The 19,294-nt window shown below is 52.0% G+C and overlaps 2 protein-coding genes across 2 annotated transcripts in view; both read left to right on the top strand.

Annotated features, from left to right (window-relative positions):
• The window catches only part of Capn5 (calpain 5), a 58,618-nt gene that overhangs the window by 25,836 nt on the left and 13,488 nt on the right, over positions 1-19,294 (top strand). Inside the window, exons 3-4 of the mRNA XM_031387444.1 lie at positions 2,263-2,394; positions 17,552-17,760. Of these exons, the coding sequence (XP_031243304.1) occupies positions 2,263-2,394; positions 17,552-17,760 (341 nt within the window). The remainder of the gene's footprint in view (positions 1-2,262; positions 2,395-17,551; positions 17,761-19,294) is intronic.
• On the top strand, positions 7,569-9,444 carry Omp (olfactory marker protein). Its single transcript, XM_031387445.1, has one exon. The coding sequence runs from the start codon at positions 8,432-8,434 to the stop codon at positions 8,921-8,923; it is 492 nt and encodes a 163-aa protein (XP_031243305.1). The 5' UTR covers positions 7,569-8,431; the 3' UTR covers positions 8,924-9,444.

Genomic DNA, 19,294 nt, shown 5'->3' with positions numbered 1-19,294 from the left:
GGTGCCGCTGGGCTCACTTGCTGTGACCCCTTTCTCCTACAGAAGTGGGTGCCGCTGGGCTCACTTGCATCTGCCTGTCATTCAGCCTTCTGCTGAACAATTGTTCAGGCTTGAAGCCTTCCAGGAGTTTCCAAACATAAATTTGACTTTGGCTCATTTTCGTCCTTTAGGCAGGCCAGTTTCCTCTGGGCACACAACTCGGCCTCGGTTGCTTGTCTTGTCACTCTCAGCCAGGGTCATGCAGCTGTTACCACAGCTTTCTAACAATCCCGTCCCATGTGTGCTGCTTTCAGAGAGTGAGATATTAATCTCTGGTCCATCAGCTGTTTTGGAGGAACCCAGGTATCATCCCTTACCATATAACATAGGCATGCAAAGGAATGATGCTAAATTCATTAATTTGATATTGTTTAACTTAAAACTTTAAATGTGTAATTTAAAATAATAAATTTTAAATAAAATTAAGAATTAAATATTAAAAGTTAAACTATTTTAACTTTTTAATTTCTTATCACATGGAGGCCTATTACCCTGGGATTTTCCCTGGTGGTGTGCCTCAGCCTGATTTTCCCTGGGCATAGAAAGCTCAGCTTCAGTTGTTATGTCTGAGGCCTACGCAACCATCACTTCAGTTAGGGGGCATGTCACTCCAAAATTTTTTTCCCACAGATGCTGTACCCTGATCCGTCTGTGGTTCTGTCCTGTCTAGGTGCCATTGATTGTATGACTTTTTCTGAGAGATATGAAGACATTTCTATTCACCCTTGACAGGGGGGCTATGGGCAGGTCAAAGAAAGGGTTTTGTCTAAGCGAAACTCAGAACCAGTGTGTTTAATGGAGTTACAGGTGCAGGTTCCGGTCATAGGCAGCTACACCTCACAGGAATCTCATCCCCAGGGATGCAGGGATACCTTAGGGAGCAGCAGTTACGACATCAAACTCGGGGTGGGAGCCTTGGGAAGATTCTGGGGGTCTTTGATGCTCATGAGCCTCTCCCCTGGTCCCTTGCCCAAGGGAATGCAAATAGTCCCAAGCTCATGGGTCATCACAGCTGCTTAACTTCAATATGGAGACGATCTTGTCAAGCCCAGAGGGAACCGCTGTATCACAGGCATTCACTCAACCTCTCATCTGTGAAATGGGCACAGTGTCAGTTCTCAGGGCCAGCAGGGTTGGATCATGGTGCCAGCACTGTCTGAGTTATAAAGCTGTGTCTTGGTGCGTCTCCCCAATCCCCGTCCCCCCAAACCCCACCCCTGTCTCACCTCCTCAACTCAGCTCTCAGTTCTGGGGAGCTAGGCACTGGTGGAGAGGAGGCCTGGGTGGGCAGACACACTCACGGCTCTGGGAAAATGTTGTAATATGGGCAGGGAAGGGACCCCTCACACCTAGCCTGCAGCAGCCTGGCCCACATGGAAGTATTAGGCTCTGAAGGATCTGTGACTGTGTGCCTAGCTGCTTTCCTAGGTTGGGCCCATGCTTCTATTTGCTCTCTCAGAGATCCAGCCAGCATCCAACTCCAGGCTGGGCAGGGTGTCAGGCCTTGTGGGAGCCAGGGAGCTATGCTTTCAGATTGTGTCTTTAAGGGTAGCCCTGAAGAGCGGAGAGATCAGGAACTGGGGACGGTGTGTGTGTGTGTGTGTGTGTGTGTGTGTGTGTGAGACGACAGTGTGTGGAGAGGGAAGGACCTGAGTTCTGCCAGACATGACTCTGCCCTGCAGCTGCCCTAGACTGGATCCGAGTATGTCCTGTGCTCCTACAGCCATACCTGCCGGTCTCTGTGGAAAAATCGAAAGGATATCTGCCTCACTCGGGCACTCATGTGTCCTGTGCTCTGACAAGTCCTTGTTCTCTGGGCTTCAATTCCTCATCCTTAGAATACAGTAACAACCCTGTCACTGCCCAAAGCTCCTCCTTTTGTGCTCACCATGGGTCCTTTTGGGGGGGGGGGAGAGGGTTGTCACTTGACTGCACTGTGGCTGGTCTCTGGGGGTCAGGTGGCCAGACAGGGAGATCCACTCAAGGCAAGAAGATGGTGGCCCAGGGATCAGCACTCTGAGGTCCTTCCTCAGCCATCACTCCTCAGCCCACCTTAGTAGAAAGAAGTTTTGGAAAACTGGATTTAGGGGTCAGTTGGCCTTACCCCTCCGTTCAGTGGGAGAAGGGGGTAGTAACCCTCCACAGGGCCAGTGGGTCCTTTTCCTGCCTTGGAGGAGCACCTGTTCCCTCAGTTCCTCATGTTACTCCCCTCTACTCCTGCAGGATATCTGTGACGATCCCCGGCTCTTCGTAGATGGCATCAGCTCCCATGACCTGCACCAGGGCCAGGTGGGCAACTGCTGGTTTGTGGCTGCCTGCTCATCACTGGCCTCCCGAGAGTCACTCTGGCAGAAGGTGAGGCCCAGGGACAGGTGGGTGTGGCAGCCAGGGGTGGGGTGGGGTGGGGTGATGGTATTCAAATAGCCCACGGCTCTCACTGCCCAATGGATGTGGCATCAGTGAGGAGCGTGGCTTCTGAAAGCCTGGTGCTGGGATAGGCAGAGCATCATAGTTGACAGGTTGGCCTCTCCTCACCTGCTTAGCTTGGGATCCCCAAGTTGATCCTGGTATGCCTCTTCCTCACTACTGAAGGACAAGCGTCTGTGCAGCAGAGAATACTGTGAAATGCACACACTGCCTGTGAGGGGACACCACTCAGCGCTCAGTAACTAACTGCTGGGTGACACGGACCAGTTGCTGTCTTTTCTGGGCCCCCATTTTCCCAGTTGTTCAGCAGGTGTGGTCTAGACAGCTCCGTGTTTCGTGATTCTTGGGTTCACCATGTTGATGTTCTGGCCCAGGTGATAAGGTTTGGGGCTTGAGGGATGGGTCCTAGACCTACCACTTGGACTTTGTGGCAGCACTGGCAGGAGACCTTAAATCCAATTCTTAAATACAGTTCTTCAAAAAACACCTTCCTGGGGAGGGGAGGCCGTCTCCAGTTACATAGTGAGTTCAAGACTAGTTCAGATGGATGAAACCCTGTCTGAAAGCCGGGGGTGGGGGGGGTTGTTAGGAGAAGGAGGAGGAAGGAGGGAGAAGAGGACGACGAGAAGAAAAGATACTGTTTTTATAGGACCTCTGGCAGTGTAATGAGCACTCTGACCTGTATTTAAATAATTATTATTTGTACAACATAAAAGTGTTCCAGGCAGGGGAGCTGGCTCAGCAGGGAAAGGCCCTTGCTCTCAAGGCTGGAGTTTGATCTGTAGGACCCATGTGGTGGAAGGATAGAGTGAATTCCTACAAGTTGTCCTCAGACCTCAATATGTGCCCCTGATACATAGGTAAATAAATAAGTACATTTTAATATTAAAAAAGAAGTGTTTCCATGAAATAGACACAGGAGTAGGGTAAATCTTTCCTTGTATTTCTAGGCATCCACTGGCCATCAGAGGGAGCTGTGTCCATACCCAAAGCCAAGACCTTGCACTTTGTTATCCTCTCCTGATCCTGGACACGTGGGCCCCTGGCCACCTAGTAGGTGTCCCTGTGAGGGCCACGGCAACTCGCATCGTGGGCCCTTGGTGCTCAGATAGGTCCAATGCTATGACCTATAGGGATGGGAAGTCCATACTGGACAGCCTGAGACTAGAGAGTGAGAGAAGATGTGTTTGTTGTGGAGATCAAGGGCCAGAGAGGATTCAGACAGGAACCATTCTCTGGGTGGAGGACTAGTCCTCAAGGCTGCAGCCTCCAGCCCCTACTCTGAGCAAGGCCTTGGCCTGAGGCTGGAAGGGCTCGAGATCCTATGTGCTGTTCTACCCTATAATTGCCTGTTTATTTGAGTCTCTCCTCTAGAGGTGAACTCCCCAGGGGCATATCTGGCCCAGTCTGCCCCTTCCTGCTGAGCCTGGTGTGGTAAGCAGAAGGGGAACCTAGAGAGCTTGCAGAACAGAGGGCTGCCCCACCTTGAATCCAGTTCAGGCCCGTGGCTCCAAAGCTGACCTTGCTGCCCGTTTCCCTGGGTGTCTGATGGGACTGGAGCCTAACCAGGCTGGCTGTGCGTTATCAGGCCTCCCAGGCCCTGCCCACTATCTGTCTAGCAGAGGAGGTGGCCTGGTTGTTGGAAGGCCTGCTTCCCATCAGTGTGGAACCTTAGCCTCCTGCAGGGCTGAGAGTCCAACCGTGGTTGTCTCCAGGAGTTTGGCCACAGGGGGAGCTGGGCAAGGCTGGGTGCTCTAGGCTAATTACCTTCTACCTCCCGGTGCTGCTGTGCTGACAGCCTCTGGTTCCTGCCAGGAGGCTCTGGGGAGCTCATTAATGTGCCTTACATCCCCTGCTGTCCCCAGTGACTGGGCCCTGTTTGTTGTCTCCTCTCTTGCTCTGTCCTGTTGCCCTGCAGGGCCTCCCCTGCCCTCCTCTGGCTTTTCCCTGGAAGGGCAGTAGGGGAGTCGCACCCTGAACCCCCATCCCCCATCTGTGCATCCCCAGTGCTGAACCTCAGATGCAGATGTGCCATGCCTGGAACACTCTTCCCTCCCACTAGGAAGCTGCTCCTTATTCTTAGACCTCAATGTGACCTGGGCTGGGGGGCACAGCATTCAAAGCCAGCCAGGCTCAGTCTGTTCTGGCTGCTAGTCACTGACCTTGGGACTCAGTGTGAACCTGACTTTCCAGCCCTAGGGACAAATCCTGGGTGTTTGGGAATTCCTTCCTTGCACACTGCCGTTCTGTTCTACTCTTCCCTTGTGTTTCGACCAAATCATGTGTTCTGCAAGGCTCTCTCTCTTAGGGGCTCCCAGGACTTCAGTATGGCCTCCCCAACTCGGTAGTTTGTTCCCCGAGGCAGAAAGTGGATTTGAAGTAACCAGGCCATGAGAACCCACAGTTAGGATGTGATTAAGTTAAATACTTGTCACCAGGCTCAGCTTAGGCCAGATCCAAGGCTCTCCAGTGCCTGGTGCAGCCCCAACGTGAGATGAGCTTGCTGCCTGCTCTCAGCTGCCTGGCGCTGAGGAGGAGCCAGCTGGAGTCCTGGCTGGAAGAAAATGCAGAAGTGACCATGATGCAAAGCAAGAACATACATGTGCTGGGGGCGGGGAGTGAGGCATGAGATTGACAGTCCTGAGCAGTGTTAGGGAGAGCCAGGGGATATTGGGATCAAACAACAATTTTTGTTTCCAGTTTAAATACTTCCCAGTTTTCAGGGATTGCAGCAGGAAGGTCTTGAGGTCAAGGCTTGTTCGACCTACTCATTAAACCCTGTCTCAATACCAAGGAAAACACCACCAAGTTGAATGTTTCCCACTTCCCAGCTCGTGCCTCGGTTATGGATTGGGTCACTGAGAAGTGATGGATGGAGGACTGAAGGGTATCCTGTATGCACAGGATGTTCTGGGGACTGGAAGATGTGATATGCACCAAAGGCCCATGTGACTTTCACCCTCCAGAGGCAGCGGCATTAGGGCTCTCCTTATTTCCTTCTTGTCTTTGCTAGTCTTTGCTGGTGCTGAGGTGTTGTCACACACACTTCTGCCACCACAGATGCCACTTTAGAGCGAGGAGAGTCCTTTCTCTCCTGAGTTCCCACCACCTTCCCACCTTGGGTGGCTCCTCACAGGGTCTGTCCATGGCTGGCTGCGCATTCCTGTCCTTCCTTCCTCACTGCCTACAATGTACCACACAGCTCTTTGCTGGCTCTTGCAACCCCTTCTGCCTGCTCTGTCAGTGAGTCCCCATCTCAGCAGTCACATCCTCCACCCTGACTTCCTGCAAGGTGTACCCCTCTGCTGGGGAGTGGACCAGGCCGCCCTGGGTCCTTATTAGGAGAGGCTGAGCCCCTCTCCCTTCCCTCGGGATGCAGGGAACCCTGTGAGTGGCTGTACAGATGCCAGCCTTCTTGGCCTCAGCCTTCGTTGCTGCTGTCCTTGCCAGCCCGCTGTGCTGGCTTTTTGCCTGGCACAAAGTGCTTGCCACCTCTAATTTCTCAGCCTTTCTGGAGATAATTGGGTCTATGAGGTTAATCCCTGCCCTCTGCCCTTGACCCCCATAGCTCTGGTTCTTGGCATCAGCTCCATCAGTGTTTCACCTTCAATCACTTACTGATGTACCCATGGCTTGTTTAGAACCCCCTTCCTGAATCGCTTCAGAGAATCTCTGCTTCACCTTCTAGGCCTCTGAGTCCCTTAATCACCTTTTGTCATTAGTTCATTCATTCGTTCATTCATTTGTTCATTCATTCATTCATTTGTTCATTTGTTCATTCACTCAGCATTCAGCATTTCTGCCATTCATTCTGCTTTCTGAGCATCCCCTGAGCATGACAAGCCCTGTTCTCATGTACCGTGATGAACAAGATAGACACAACACCTGTCTTGTCAGGGCATCTGGTCCAGCGGAGACATCCTACACACAGAGCAAGAGCTGGGGTCCAGCTCAGTGGGGCATCACCTGCCTGCCCTAGGCAGAGCTTGAGCTTCCATCCCCAGCACCCTACTCACACACACCAGCTGTCACACCACACACTCATTTGCACTTCTTCACAGCTACACACGCACACACCACTCTCTCCGACACGTAAGCAAACAGACAGACACAAGCTGGGCTAGCCATGGGGAAAGGAGCTTGTTGCCTAACAGTTTGCCTTCAATCCCAGACCCTTACAGTGGCTGGAGAGAACCGGCTCCCTCAGATTGTCCACCCCCCACCCCGCCTCACATGCCCACACATGCACATGTGCGCATGCTTACACACACAATAAATAAATAAAAGCAGTGAAAAAACTTATGATCAGATTGTAGTGCTGGAAGCTCCGAAGTTACTTCTCTTCAGAGAGTAAGTAGCAGTGCCTCTCTAAGAGCTCTCAGGCACACTGTCCTGAAGACCAATGGGTGAGCAGGCAGCTTGACTTCTCTTACCATTACTGTTTTCTGGAATTGCTGCTGGTGGCCACAAGGGCTCACCCCAGGGTTTGAGGTTGACTGAGTTTTCTCAGCACTGGGAACTGAATCCAGGTTCTTGTCCGTGCTAGGTGAGTGTTCTACACTGACACCCCTGAGCTCCACTTTCATTCTAAAACCCCTCCTGGGGAGGCTGAGCCAGGAAGATTGTGAGATTGAAACCAGCCTAGGCAACTTACTGAGAGCCTACTTTAAAATAAAAGGAACTGATCTAGGGCACGTGGTTCAGTTACAGAGCCCTTGAGTTCAATTCCCAGTACTCTACAAACAAAAGAAAACAGTTTGCCATGGTGACTCATAGCTGTAAGCCCAGCATGTGGGAGGCTCAAGCAGGAGGGTTTCTGGGAGTTTGAGGCCAGACTGGATGGCTACTCGGTGAAGCCGTGTCTCAAAACAAACCAAAACACCACACACACACAAAAAAAAAAAAAACAAAACAGAACAAAGCAGGCAAGTTGCCTCATGGGCCCTACTGATTCACTTGGCCTCCGTCTGACAATACAATGTACTTCTGGTCCCCTAGACCTTTCCAGTTGTTCCAGCTACTACACCTCACCCCATGCCTCTTTCGTGTGTGTGACGTCCTGAGACAGCAACATCTCTGTCTCCACCACTGAGAGGCACTCCCACCCTCCGGGTCTACCATCTGTCCACATACACTGTCTGGGCTCCTCCTCCCACTGACACTCCGTAGTATGTAGGTCTCCAGCTTCTTCCCTGGCCTCACATCTCCCAGGGGAGGTAGAAGACCAGTTTAGGCGAAATGGCTGGTAGGATTTTAGTGGAAGTGAGAGCCAGGCCTGTAGCTATGTGGTGCACTGTGTGGTTGGATTGAAAAAACCATGGCCTCTGGGAGCGGAGCCAGCCATCTGTCTGGCAGATGATTTGAGATTTGAGAGCTGCAGGTTCAGATGGGAGGTGACAGCTGGGCTGGGTCCTGGTGGTGATAAAGGAGAGGGAGAGACCCAGGGCATCTGACAGGACCTGGCAGGGATGTGAGAGAATGAGCGAGGAGGAGGCACCCATGGAAAACGGGCTTGACTGACTACAGAAAACTAAACTGTGTGCCGCTGGTGTTACCCCACCCTGCCCGCTCTTCCTGGACAGTCTTCGGTTACCTCCATGTGTCTAGAACCCCAGATATCTCCCAACAGCCCTGTGGAGTATTCCATTCTTCACAAACAAGCAAACCTCCAGCTTGCCACTACCACTGTAGTCAAGGTGGTTGCCACAGCAGTTGATATCAGTGCTCTAGTCCCCGAGGAGCCCGTCACCCTCCAGCCTGCCTACAGCTCGGCTTTACCACTTAGAAGGCAGTTGGACACACACTCCTGCGTCCCCTGTTCAGAGAACTGGGTGGGGCCAGAAAGGCTGGAAAGGGAGGCGGGCCTTCAGGTGGCCTCTTCTCTTGGCATCCCAGGCTCCAGCCCACTTGATTCCCTGACGTTGGTGGTAGTGGTGGCAGTGGCAACAGCCGTAGCACTTGGGCCATGGCAGAGGACGGGCCGCAGAAGCAACAGCTCGACATGCCACTGGTTCTGGACCAGGACCTGACCAAGCAGATGCGGCTCCGAGTAGAGAGCCTGAAACAGCGTGGAGAGAAGAAGCAGGATGGCGAGAAGCTGCTCCGGCCGGCTGAGTCCGTCTACCGCCTTGATTTCATCCAGCAGCAGAAGCTGCAGTTCGATCACTGGAACGTGGTTCTGGACAAGCCGGGCAAGGTCACCATCACGGGCACCTCGCAGAACTGGACACCCGACCTCACCAACCTCATGACGCGCCAGCTGCTGGACCCTGCCGCCATCTTCTGGCGCAAGGAAGACTCCGATGCCATGGATTGGAATGAGGCAGATGCCCTGGAGTTTGGGGAGCGCCTTTCTGACCTGGCCAAGATCCGCAAGGTCATGTATTTCCTCATCACCTTTGGCGAGGGCGTGGAGCCTGGCAACCTAAAGGCCTCTGTGGTGTTTAACCAGCTCTGATGACAGCCCTGGCTGTCCTGCCCCTGGCCCTAACTCTCCCTTGCCTGGACTTCCTTCCTCATATGTATTTTGGGGACATTCTTCTAGCTGCTCCTTCTGTGCTCATCTTGGTCAGAAGCCCCCTGAGGCTACATCCCCTCCTTTTCCATGGTACCAGTGCTGCAGCTCACAGTGATGCCCCATGGCTCCATAGTCTAGAAGCTGGATGCTACTACTATAGACAGTAGACGCCTTTTGGGTCCATGTGGGAAGATGGATGGGCCTCTTGGCCACCTGCCATCTCTGCTTTATTGTGTTGAAGAACGGAACTGAGAGATAGACTGACCAAGAGATGCAAACAGCCAGCACTGATTCCTCCCTTCAGGGACGGGAGACTGAGGCTGGACAGGAACACCTTCCGGGGAACCTGGCGAGAAAGCATTTGTCCCTGCTGTCCAAAGCTGGAGCCAGGAGGTGAATGCAGCAGGAACGTGCTCCCCCCAGTGTCAGCACAGCCCACTGTGACCTTAGGGCCTTCAAGACACTGGGCAGGATGACAGCAGGGCTTGATACTGACTGGCTTTCCAGGTCTGGGCCTGGTTTTTATGGAGAAGTGAAAGAACATGTAGAAACTGAAACAGCTCTAGCTACCCACACTCATATGTATATTGAGAGATAGCATGACTGTATTTGTATGGATGTGGGCCTGAGGGCTATTCCTGGTAAGGAATAAGGCTAACTTTAGTTTAATTGTTGAGCTGGTACTGGCTTGTGGGCTTGATGGAGGTGATCCTGACTCAGCCCACCTTGGTGTGGTGCAGAGAACTGAGTTAGAGGCGTCCAGGGCTCTGAGCTAGAAACACTGATGTACCGGTTAGGAAGGCTGGCATTTGCTGCTCGCTGGTGTTGTGTCCTGCTGTCAGCTCCCTGGGTATTTCCTGGCTGTTCTCCTGGAGTGCAGGCCCATAGGGTAAGGCTTGGGGAGCCAGGGTGGGGTGGGGTGGACAGTTATGATGTCTGACATCTGAAGTGGGCTGGAGCTGTCTGACTGTGATGCCTAGCGCTGGCCTCGGCGGCTGTCCAGAGCATCCCACTCAGCACACTGACAGGAAAACTGTGGCACAGTTATCAGCAAATTCAGCCCTACCCCAAGTCCCATTGTCCCTTGGCCTGCATTGAGCCTCCCACTGAGGAGACGCCTCACCTGCCACCTAGCATCAGCCAGGGACACCTCAGCAGTATCCCCTGACTGTCTCATGCTGCCTCTATGGGGATACCAGTGCATCAAGATCTGAAGGTCGGAGCTGTCCCAGTAGGTGAGCTGCCAGGAGGGCAAGCCCCAGCTTAGGTTCAGGATTCTGGAGGCAGGAGATAGGCTGTGGTAACGGTCTCTTGTCCTGGTGCCTCTCTGCTCTGTAACGTGCTTGCAGAAGCACTGGCCGGCGCTTCTGGACTCTGCTGACTCTAGGGAGCCTCACCTAGACAGTGCCTCTGCCTTTCTGCTTCTCTTTCTGACCTCCGCCTACAGCTTTGCCCCAACTCTGCCTCACTCCGTCTGCCCTGTGGGGACATGAGCGTCTCTGTTGTGCCTGTTACACAATAAAGACTGTGTGCCCTCCCCTCTGTGGTGTGGTGTGTGTACCTCCTTGGTGTGGTTTGTACATCTTGCCGCAAGCCCATGGCATCGGAAAGCTTCTCTCGTGGGCCATGTGGTTCTGAGGAACCCTGCCCTGCCAGCCTTGAGAATGAGGCTGAGCAGTGAGCTCTCTCATGAGGACTGAGCTTCACCTGTCATAGGTCTCCTGGCTGTCCTGCAGGTAGCAATCCTCTAGGGTATGAAGGAGCACACTGAGGCCAGGCTTAGGGTGGGGAGAATAGTGGGCAGGGCTGATACTCATTTAGCTTGGTCTTGGTCACTGCTTGGCTGTGTCCTCTAGAAGCCCCTGACCTTCTCCTTGGGCTTGACCTTCCAAATAGAGTTTCTGGTTCTGTGCCACATCTTTGAAACTTTCTCCTCTGATCTTGGCCTTGGGGTAGCTGACAGTGACATCACCTTAGTGCCCCACCGATCTTATATGGTTCAGCCCTCATCGTCTCCCATATTCACCCATCTTTGGATAGGACAACTGAGGCCCAGTGGAGAAAGCCTCCATCCTGGGGCATGGAGGGGCGGACTGGGTGTCGAGCTCTCAGCCCTTGGACCTTTGATCTCACAACTGTGGCCTCCTGTGATGGGCTTAGGAAAGATGCTTTCCCACTTGTTCTGAGGACCCAGACGACCCATTCAAATGAAGAATGTCAGTAAAGCTAACACCCTGGACGTCGCTTATCCTCAAGTGGCCTGTTGTTACTGTCCAGGTGACTCCTACAGGCTCTATACACCATCTTGAGAGAAGGGTTGGAAGGTCTCCTCACTGAGCGGGAACTTAAGGTTCAGAGAGGCGAAGAGCATTGCCTGAGACTGCAGGGCAGGCTAATGCTGATGGCGGCAGGTGCTGTGAAGGGACAGGCAGGTGTCAGGTCAGGCTCTATGGTCTCAGAGAGTGGTAATGGGGTGAGTTCTCCCCATTATAATCAGGCTCAGATGTCCCAGCTGAAGGGATCACTGACCATCACACTGTGCCTAGAGAGGGGAAGACCAGAGTTCTCCTGCCCTATGAGCACGAGTCACTGTGGTCAGAGCAGTGTTGCCCACCCTGTGCTCTGGACACACTGTTCTGGGGGCACAGGGATGCTTCATCACTTCCTGGCCTCTCCATTCACTGTATCTGAATGTGAAATCAGAAGCTAGACTTGAGGAGTCCCACAGCAGGGGCTACTAAGTTTAGGCTTGTGCTTCACCCCATCCAACTCAGGCAACACAGAGTCCCTCTGGCAACCCCCACCCTGCCATTGCACCAGGGTTGTTCAGAAATGCCCTAAGCCAACCCTTGGGATCGAAGGCAGGGATCTGAAAAGCTCCTGCCTGTCCCCCATTCAGCACAGTTGCTTTCACGTTGCTCACACTACACACAGGTCCTGGGCAGCGCCACCCTCCCTGGACTCTTGACCCCCAAGGCTAGTTCAGTACAGGGTTGGGTGCTGTCCAAGGGGGATTCCAGCCAGGCGCCTGAGCCGGAGAGCTTTCCAGGAAACTCAACGCTAGAGGGTGCAGTGCTCAGAGGAGCACCGTCGTGCTGAGTGGTTCCCATCCAAGGCTTGTGAGGAGCTCTGCATCCCATAGTCTTTCATCTTGAGACCCCAACATGTCTGTCTGTCTGTCTCTCTCATACACACAGAGACAGAGAGACAGACAGACAGACACACACACACAGTCTACACACACATCCCATAGTCTTTCAACTTGAGACCCCAACATGTCTGTGTCTGTCTGTCTGTCTGTCTGTCTCTCTCTCATACACACACAGACACAGAGACAGAGAGACAGAGACAAAGGCAGATATACATACACACAGAAATGTCAGACAGAGAAACAGACAGACACACACACACACACACACACATCCCATAGTCTTTCAACTTGAGACCCCAACATGTCTATCTGTCTGTCTTTCTCATACACACACAGAGACAGAGAGACAGACAGACAGACAGACAGACAGACACACACACACACACACACACACATCCCATAGTCTTTCAACTTGAGACCCCAACATGTCTGTTTGTCTGTCTGTCTGTCTCTCTTTCTCTTTCATACACACACACAGAGACAGACAGACAGACAGACAGACAGACAGACAGGCGTGCGCGCGCACACACACACACACACACACACAGGGGTGGGAGGTAGTGTTGAAGGTTCTTGCTGTCTCTGGGAGGGAGGTTGCCCAGGAGCTGTCTGCTTCTAGGTTCTCAGACTGACATGTCTGCAGGTACCACAGCCCCCTACGGTGTGTGACATTCCCCACAGTGTTCTGACTTCATCTTTGTAACAGCCCTGGAGTTGTGGGTAGGAGACTTAGGTGCCTCACTCTGACCACCAGCATTAGCACTTTCCCGCCAGCTTTGGGGCTGGTCCGGGCTTTGTGCTAGGTGCTAGAGATCCGGGGAGGAACCTCACTGAGAGGGCTGTGGGGAAAGAGACTAGTGCTGGGGACCAAGAGGGATGCCCAGCTGCCTGGCTAGCTCTCAGGGGTAAAGGAAGGGGCAGGGCAGGCACAGCCAGGACACCCCATGAGGCATTATGAGGAGTTTTGTGCTCATGGTAGGGGCTTTTTGTTAGTTGTTTTGTTTTTGTGGTTTTTCAAGACAGGGTTTCTCTCTGTAACAGAGGCCTGGATGTCTTGGACTTGTTTTGTAGACCAGACTGGCCTCAAATTTACAGCGATTTGTCTGCCTCTGCCTCTGGAGTGCTAGGATTAAAGGTGTGTGCCACCACACTTGGCTAATCACCTAGAAGGAGATGCTGGGACATGAGGTGAGATCAGCAGTGTGTCCTCCACTTCCCTCCTTAGAGTTCCCACTAGCAGGTCAGGCACTGGTGTCCTCAGTGACATGTAGGGACCACAGAGCATCCCTTCACAGCGGCCACTCTCAGTCTCCCTGCATCTCTATTCCTCTCACCTTCATAGCATCACTTCATCCACAAATGCTGATGGGTACAGTTCTAAAAGAGAGGGATTCACTAGGGCTGGAGAGATTGCTCAGCAGTTAGAGTGATTGTTGCTTTCCCAGGGGACCTGAGTTTGATTCCTAGCACCCACATTGTGGCTCACAACCATCTGAACCTCCTGGCCTCTGCAGGAGCCAGGCATGATGTAGTACACAAACCTGCATACAGGCAACTTATCCTATATGTAAATATAACTTTTTAACTTATCATGAACTTTTAATATAATATGTATGTATGTATATATACATACACACATATTTATTATAATACTAATATGCAACTAAAATATTTTAAAGTTGTCCAAAATGTTTGGAACCCAAAATTCCAGACTTCAGGATTTTTTGGTATTTGTATATTTTACTCATTGAGCATTCTTAATCTGAAAACCCCAAATCCACAGCTCTAAACTCAGAAATCTTTTGAACATCTGTCAGTGCTTAAAACCATTCAGTTTTGTGAACTTCGGTTTCAGATTAGGGGTGCCCGCCTTGAAGGATTTATTACACAGCAAGTGCTCCAGTTTCCAACATGCACAGGATTGGCAGTCTGCTTATGTGGGATCCAAACAGAACTCCATAAAAGCTGTGACCCAATCGCCCTTTCTTCTGTTCAGTTTCCCTGCAAATTATTTATTGAAGAAACTAGGCCATTTGTCAGGTGGATTTTGTTCACTGCATCCTCATGGGAGTGTGTGAATGACATGGTCTCTGGCTCTTGCCTTCTGTAACCTGCATCTGTCCCGGAGGCTGATAAGATTCAGAGTTTTGGGTTTGTTTTGTCTCCATCTTCTTCTCTCCCTCCTCCCCTCCCTCCCTCCTCTCTTTCTGTGTGTGTGTGTGTGTGTGAGGGGGGGGGAAGGGAGGGAGGGAGGGAGGGAGGGAGAGAAACAGAGAGAAAGAGAGAGAGAGGGGTAACCACTGAATAAACCTTTGTTAAGTTTTGTTTTCTTTTCAGCCGGGGTCTCTCCTATGCGCTGCCCTAGAGCTGGTTGTGCTGCCATGCAGGATTTCTGCTCACCCTTCCTCCACCTCCTAAGTGCTGGGATTACAGACATGAGACATGACACCAATTTGGTGCTGGGGAGCCAACCCAGGCGTCCTACACTTTAGGCAAGCACTCCACCAAAGAGCTACATCCCTAGCCCTTAAGAGTCATTTGAAACCAGGTCTAGCCCAGACCAACCTGAAATTTGGTCTCAAACTCCCCAGCCTCTGCCCCACACCCCAGTGCTGGGATTTTATACCCACAGTCATCGATGTGTCAGTGGCTTCCAAATAGAAGCTGCCCAATCTCACCCTTCCTTCCTCATTTATTACCTGAGATTTTTTTTCCAGGCAGAGACACCCCATCCTTCCCTTGCTGTTTGGTTGCCCTCTAGTATGGCATACAGCAGGGTCTGTGCTTCATTCTTTAAATGCCCTATCTCAAGAAGGAAGTCGATCCACTTCTCTCCTCCAGTAGTGACTGTTCAGTGTCACTGTGACCTCATGGACTTAAACATGCTCACTGTGTTCAATGCATTGCCATTCCCTCCCAAAAGCTCTCTTGGCTTAGCTAGGGGGTCTCCTTGACTGTAGCAGAGCCAGATGTAGCATGTGGCTAAATGTGTCAGGACTCTCTCCTCCCACCCCATCACCCAGCAGGCAGCCGAGGGGCTGGAAGTGAAAAGTCACTGTGGAGCCCACCCCACACTAATTCTAACGGCTTTGATGCAGGAAGGGAAATTGAGGCCTCCAGAGGTCTCAGCTCTGGATCTCTGGCCCTGGAGCCTCATTAGCTTCTTCTTGGGCCTCAGTGGGCTCAGTGCCAAAGCCCTGAGTTTGACTAATGATCCTTCCAGGTCCCAGCATACCTCCCCATGCCCTTTGAGGGCTCCTCCTCCTCCCTTCCCTTGCAGTCCAGCGCACCCAGTGCAGAGTGTCTGGGGAGGAGGCAGTAAGGCAGTGGGCCAGGCCCTTGGTGTGGCTCTCTGCCATTGGGTATAGTTCTGTATCCTTGGGCAGCTTCTCTGGACTTCAGTTTTCCTATCTGCGCAGTAGGATGACCCCACCTTGTGTAGGCCCCAGTTTTTACCCAGTACTCTATCAGGCAAACTGGGGAGTCAGGGGCAAGGGGTCAGAGCAGAGGCCAACCTGCGAGCTTTTATTTCAAAAAGCCACAGAGCTGGCTGAAGACAGATAAGGAGAGGAAAGGAAGCAGCCAGTGGACCATGCCTGGTTGCGTCTGACCTGGGCTGAGGTTGCTAAGCCTATACTGGAATTCTGCTTGTGGGAGCCTCTGCCAGCAGCTTCTCGGGGCATCATCCTGCATAGCTGTGAGGTGTGGGCACTGCAGGAAACAGCTGGCTTGTGCCTGGCACCTCACAGCCCTCCTTACCAAGGAGTGGTGGTAGTACCTCTCCCCGGAGTTGGCATCTTCATTTTTTAGCTTCCAGTGTCTCACCAGAGACTATTCTCCTTTGCTTGCATCCCTGTTGATAGTATAAGCGTATAAACAACACATCCCTAAAGAGTGTGTGGGGCGGAGGCTCTGGCCAGCACAGCCTCTTAGTTAAGGCGGCAGCTGTGTGCCAACCCTGTCTGTGTGCCTGGGCCTAATTCAGAGTGACTTTCTTCTAGAAGGAACTGCCAGTGCTCAGCTGTGCTTGGTTCATAACCAACAGAGTTAGCTGGTCACCCTGGCATGGAGAGCTGAGGCGTTCCCCCTCCTCTACCTGATTCTTGGGGTTCATTTGTCCTCGTGTCTTTGGGAGTCACTTGTGCTGACTCCTAGAACATCTACTCAGAGCTGAGGTTAGCTCCAGGGTGCTCCCTGTTCTCTCCCAAGGTGCTCCCTACTCCTTCCCCTCCATATCATGTGTGTCCCCTTGTGCCTTCCTCTCCCACCAGACTCAGCCTTCTTGAAGGCTTGTTTTATGCCTGGGTCATCTTGGTCCTTAATATCTCACATGGCCCTGGGCCCACACAGTGTGTGTGTGTGTGTGTATACATATACATATATGCATATGCATATATATGTATATGTATATACATATGTGTGTATATATATATGTGTGTATATATACATATATATACATATGTGTGTATATATATGTGTGTGTATATATACACACACACATATATATATATGTGTGTGTGTGTGTGTGTGTGTATGTATATATATATGCCCAGGCCCTGGCACTTGTGAGGAGCTCCATAAACACTAGATGCTAGAGTCCTAATGCATGTCTGCGAGTCTATTCAGTCAACATATGTGTGACACACATGCACCTGTGTCGGGTGGATAGGAAGCAAGTAAATAGCCTAGCCCGCAGAGAGCTGACCGTGCAGAGGTAGGAGCAGACCTTGGGTAAAGTGCCACATGGGCACTTGATATATTAATCCAGCAAAAGTACAGATGTTAGAGAAATGCTTGGCTCAGAGGCTGAGGGATAGGGGTCCTTGTCTGGTCTGGAGTTAGGGAGGGCTTCCTGGACAATGAAGTGTCCACTGATGGAGGGATGTGAGGAATGAGGGCAGGGAGCTGAACTGGGAACCAGGAGAGGGTAAGAGAAATGAGGCTGGGTAGGGAGGCACCTTGGGGGAGTGGTGCCATTTTGTGGGTTTGCCACTCTGTGAGGGCCAGGGTGACTGTGGGCATCAATGCTGTTGCAGTGTCTTGGAACCAGAGATGGTGAGGGATGGTGCTGGTGGGAAAACCAGAGGAAGTCAGGAGCTGGGAAGAGCTGCTTGGGTGGAAAGGGAGACAAGAGTTTGCCATGAGGCTGGCCTGGATGGCTGGGGTGGATGAAGCAGATGTGAGGGAGCCTTGCAGGGAGGGGAGCCTGTGGGATCTTACAACACTGTGTCTTGGAAGGGTCTCTGGCTCTGACAGACATGGAACCCAAGTCCTAAGACCAGAGTGTTCACCAAATCCCGTGGTGTTCATGCAGTGATAGGATGAACCCCAGTACTCTGGTCCTGTTTCTTTGGCCACATGTACCCCTTTTCCTCAGGAGCCAGATGCCTCTCAATGCCTCCCTTCTCCCCACCCAGGTCATCCCAGACTGGAAGGAGCAGGAATGGAACCCTGAGAAGCCAGACAGCTATGCCGGTATCTTCCATTTCAACTTCTGGCGCTTTGGAGAGTGGGTGGACGTGATCGTCGATGACCGGCTGCCCACAGTCAACAACCAGCTCATTTACTGCCACTCCAACTCCAAAAATGAATTCTGGTGTGCCCTGGTGGAGAAGGCCTATGCCAAGTAGGTGTGGCTGTGGCCAGGTGGGTTGACCAGGTGGAGCTGTCTGAGTAGGATGACCAGACTGAGTTGCTGGGCCAGTGTGGGCTGCTGATGGGTCCCATGGGCCTTTGGGAAAGGCTCCTGTCACAGAGAGGTGATGGACTGGTACCTAGCACACAGCATGGTCAAAGGCTAGGCCCAAGAACCTTGCCAACTAGCTCTTATCACTGAGGTGGAGGCCTGGGAGAAGGCAGGCGCCCTGTCGCAGTTGGGTGGACTGAGCTCGCTCATGTGTACCACCGTGGATCTCAAACACATGCTGCTGAACTCCCCTGGAAGCCTTTCCTGGGGTGTGGCCCCTGAGATCTGGTCTGGATGGTGGACCGTGGGTCAGATGCCTGTCTTCCTTTTGTAGGACCTGGTACAGAATGAACACCATCAAAGGTGCACTGAGGAGTGGAACATCTGGGGGCAGGAATGCCAGCTGGCTCTAGCCAGCTTGAACTCCCTGAGTCCTCTTCCTAGGTCTTTAGAGGTTGTATGAGGAGGGGTTGGATGTGGCAGAGAGTGTGAGAGGAATCACAAGGGTGTGAGTTTAAGAGCCTGCATGGAAGAGAAGAAAAGAATTGGAAAGATGTATCCAGGAAGAGACACCCGAGGGTTTAACCCTAAGAAAGCGGAGCTGGACCCTTGGTGGCCAATGATTTCTACTACACTAGGAGGGCCATGGTGTAGGGCCTCCTGCTAGGCAAGTGCTGATCATGTAGCTATGTTTCCAGCTCTTGATTTTGTTTTTAACACACACACATACACACTCACACACAGTCACACACACACACACACACACACACACACACACACACACACACACACACACACACACAGAGTACTTCTTACTAAGCCCTCAGGGTTCATTGTCCAGTAACTGCTGCCCACTGCTGTCACCATTGCCCACATCCAAAATCTTTGCACATCCTGCTCCAGCAGAAATTCTTCCCCATTAAGCAATACCTCCCTTCCCCCTCCCTGTAGCCTGGCGAACACCTGTTCTTGCCTGTGATGCTACCTATTCTGGGTACCTCCTATACAGTGGCTCCTACAATTGTTTTTTCCTCTGTGTCTGGCTTCTCTTACTCGTCATGATAGTGTCAAGGTCTGGTCACAAGGCAGCTTATTTCCACACTTCTATTCATTGCTGAATAATGGGCTTCAAGTCCGACTTCATCCGTCTGTGGAAGAACTCTCTCTCAGGCAGCGTCCACCTTTGGGCTGTGAATAGTGCTGCTGAGATCGTGGGTGTGCGGGTTTTCAAGTCTCCGCTTTCACGTGTTCCCAATGTATCCTAGCAGTGGAACTGCCGGGCCATGTGACAGTTCATAGTTGCTGCAACATTTTATGCTTGCTTTTGAATTTATTGTTTACTTACTTTTAATTCTATTTCCGTGTGTGTGTGTGTGTGTGTGTGTGTGTGTGTGTGTATGTGTGTATGTAGTGTGTATGTGTATGTGTGTGTATGTAGTGTGTGTGTGTGTATGTGTATGTGTGTGTGTAGTGT

The sequence above is a fragment of the Mastomys coucha genome, unplaced genomic scaffold, assembly GCF_008632895.1.
Source record: "Mastomys coucha isolate ucsf_1 unplaced genomic scaffold, UCSF_Mcou_1 pScaffold21, whole genome shotgun sequence".
Taxonomy (NCBI): domain Eukaryota; kingdom Metazoa; phylum Chordata; class Mammalia; order Rodentia; family Muridae; genus Mastomys; species Mastomys coucha.
This window is presented reverse-complemented; position numbering and strand designations above follow the sequence as displayed.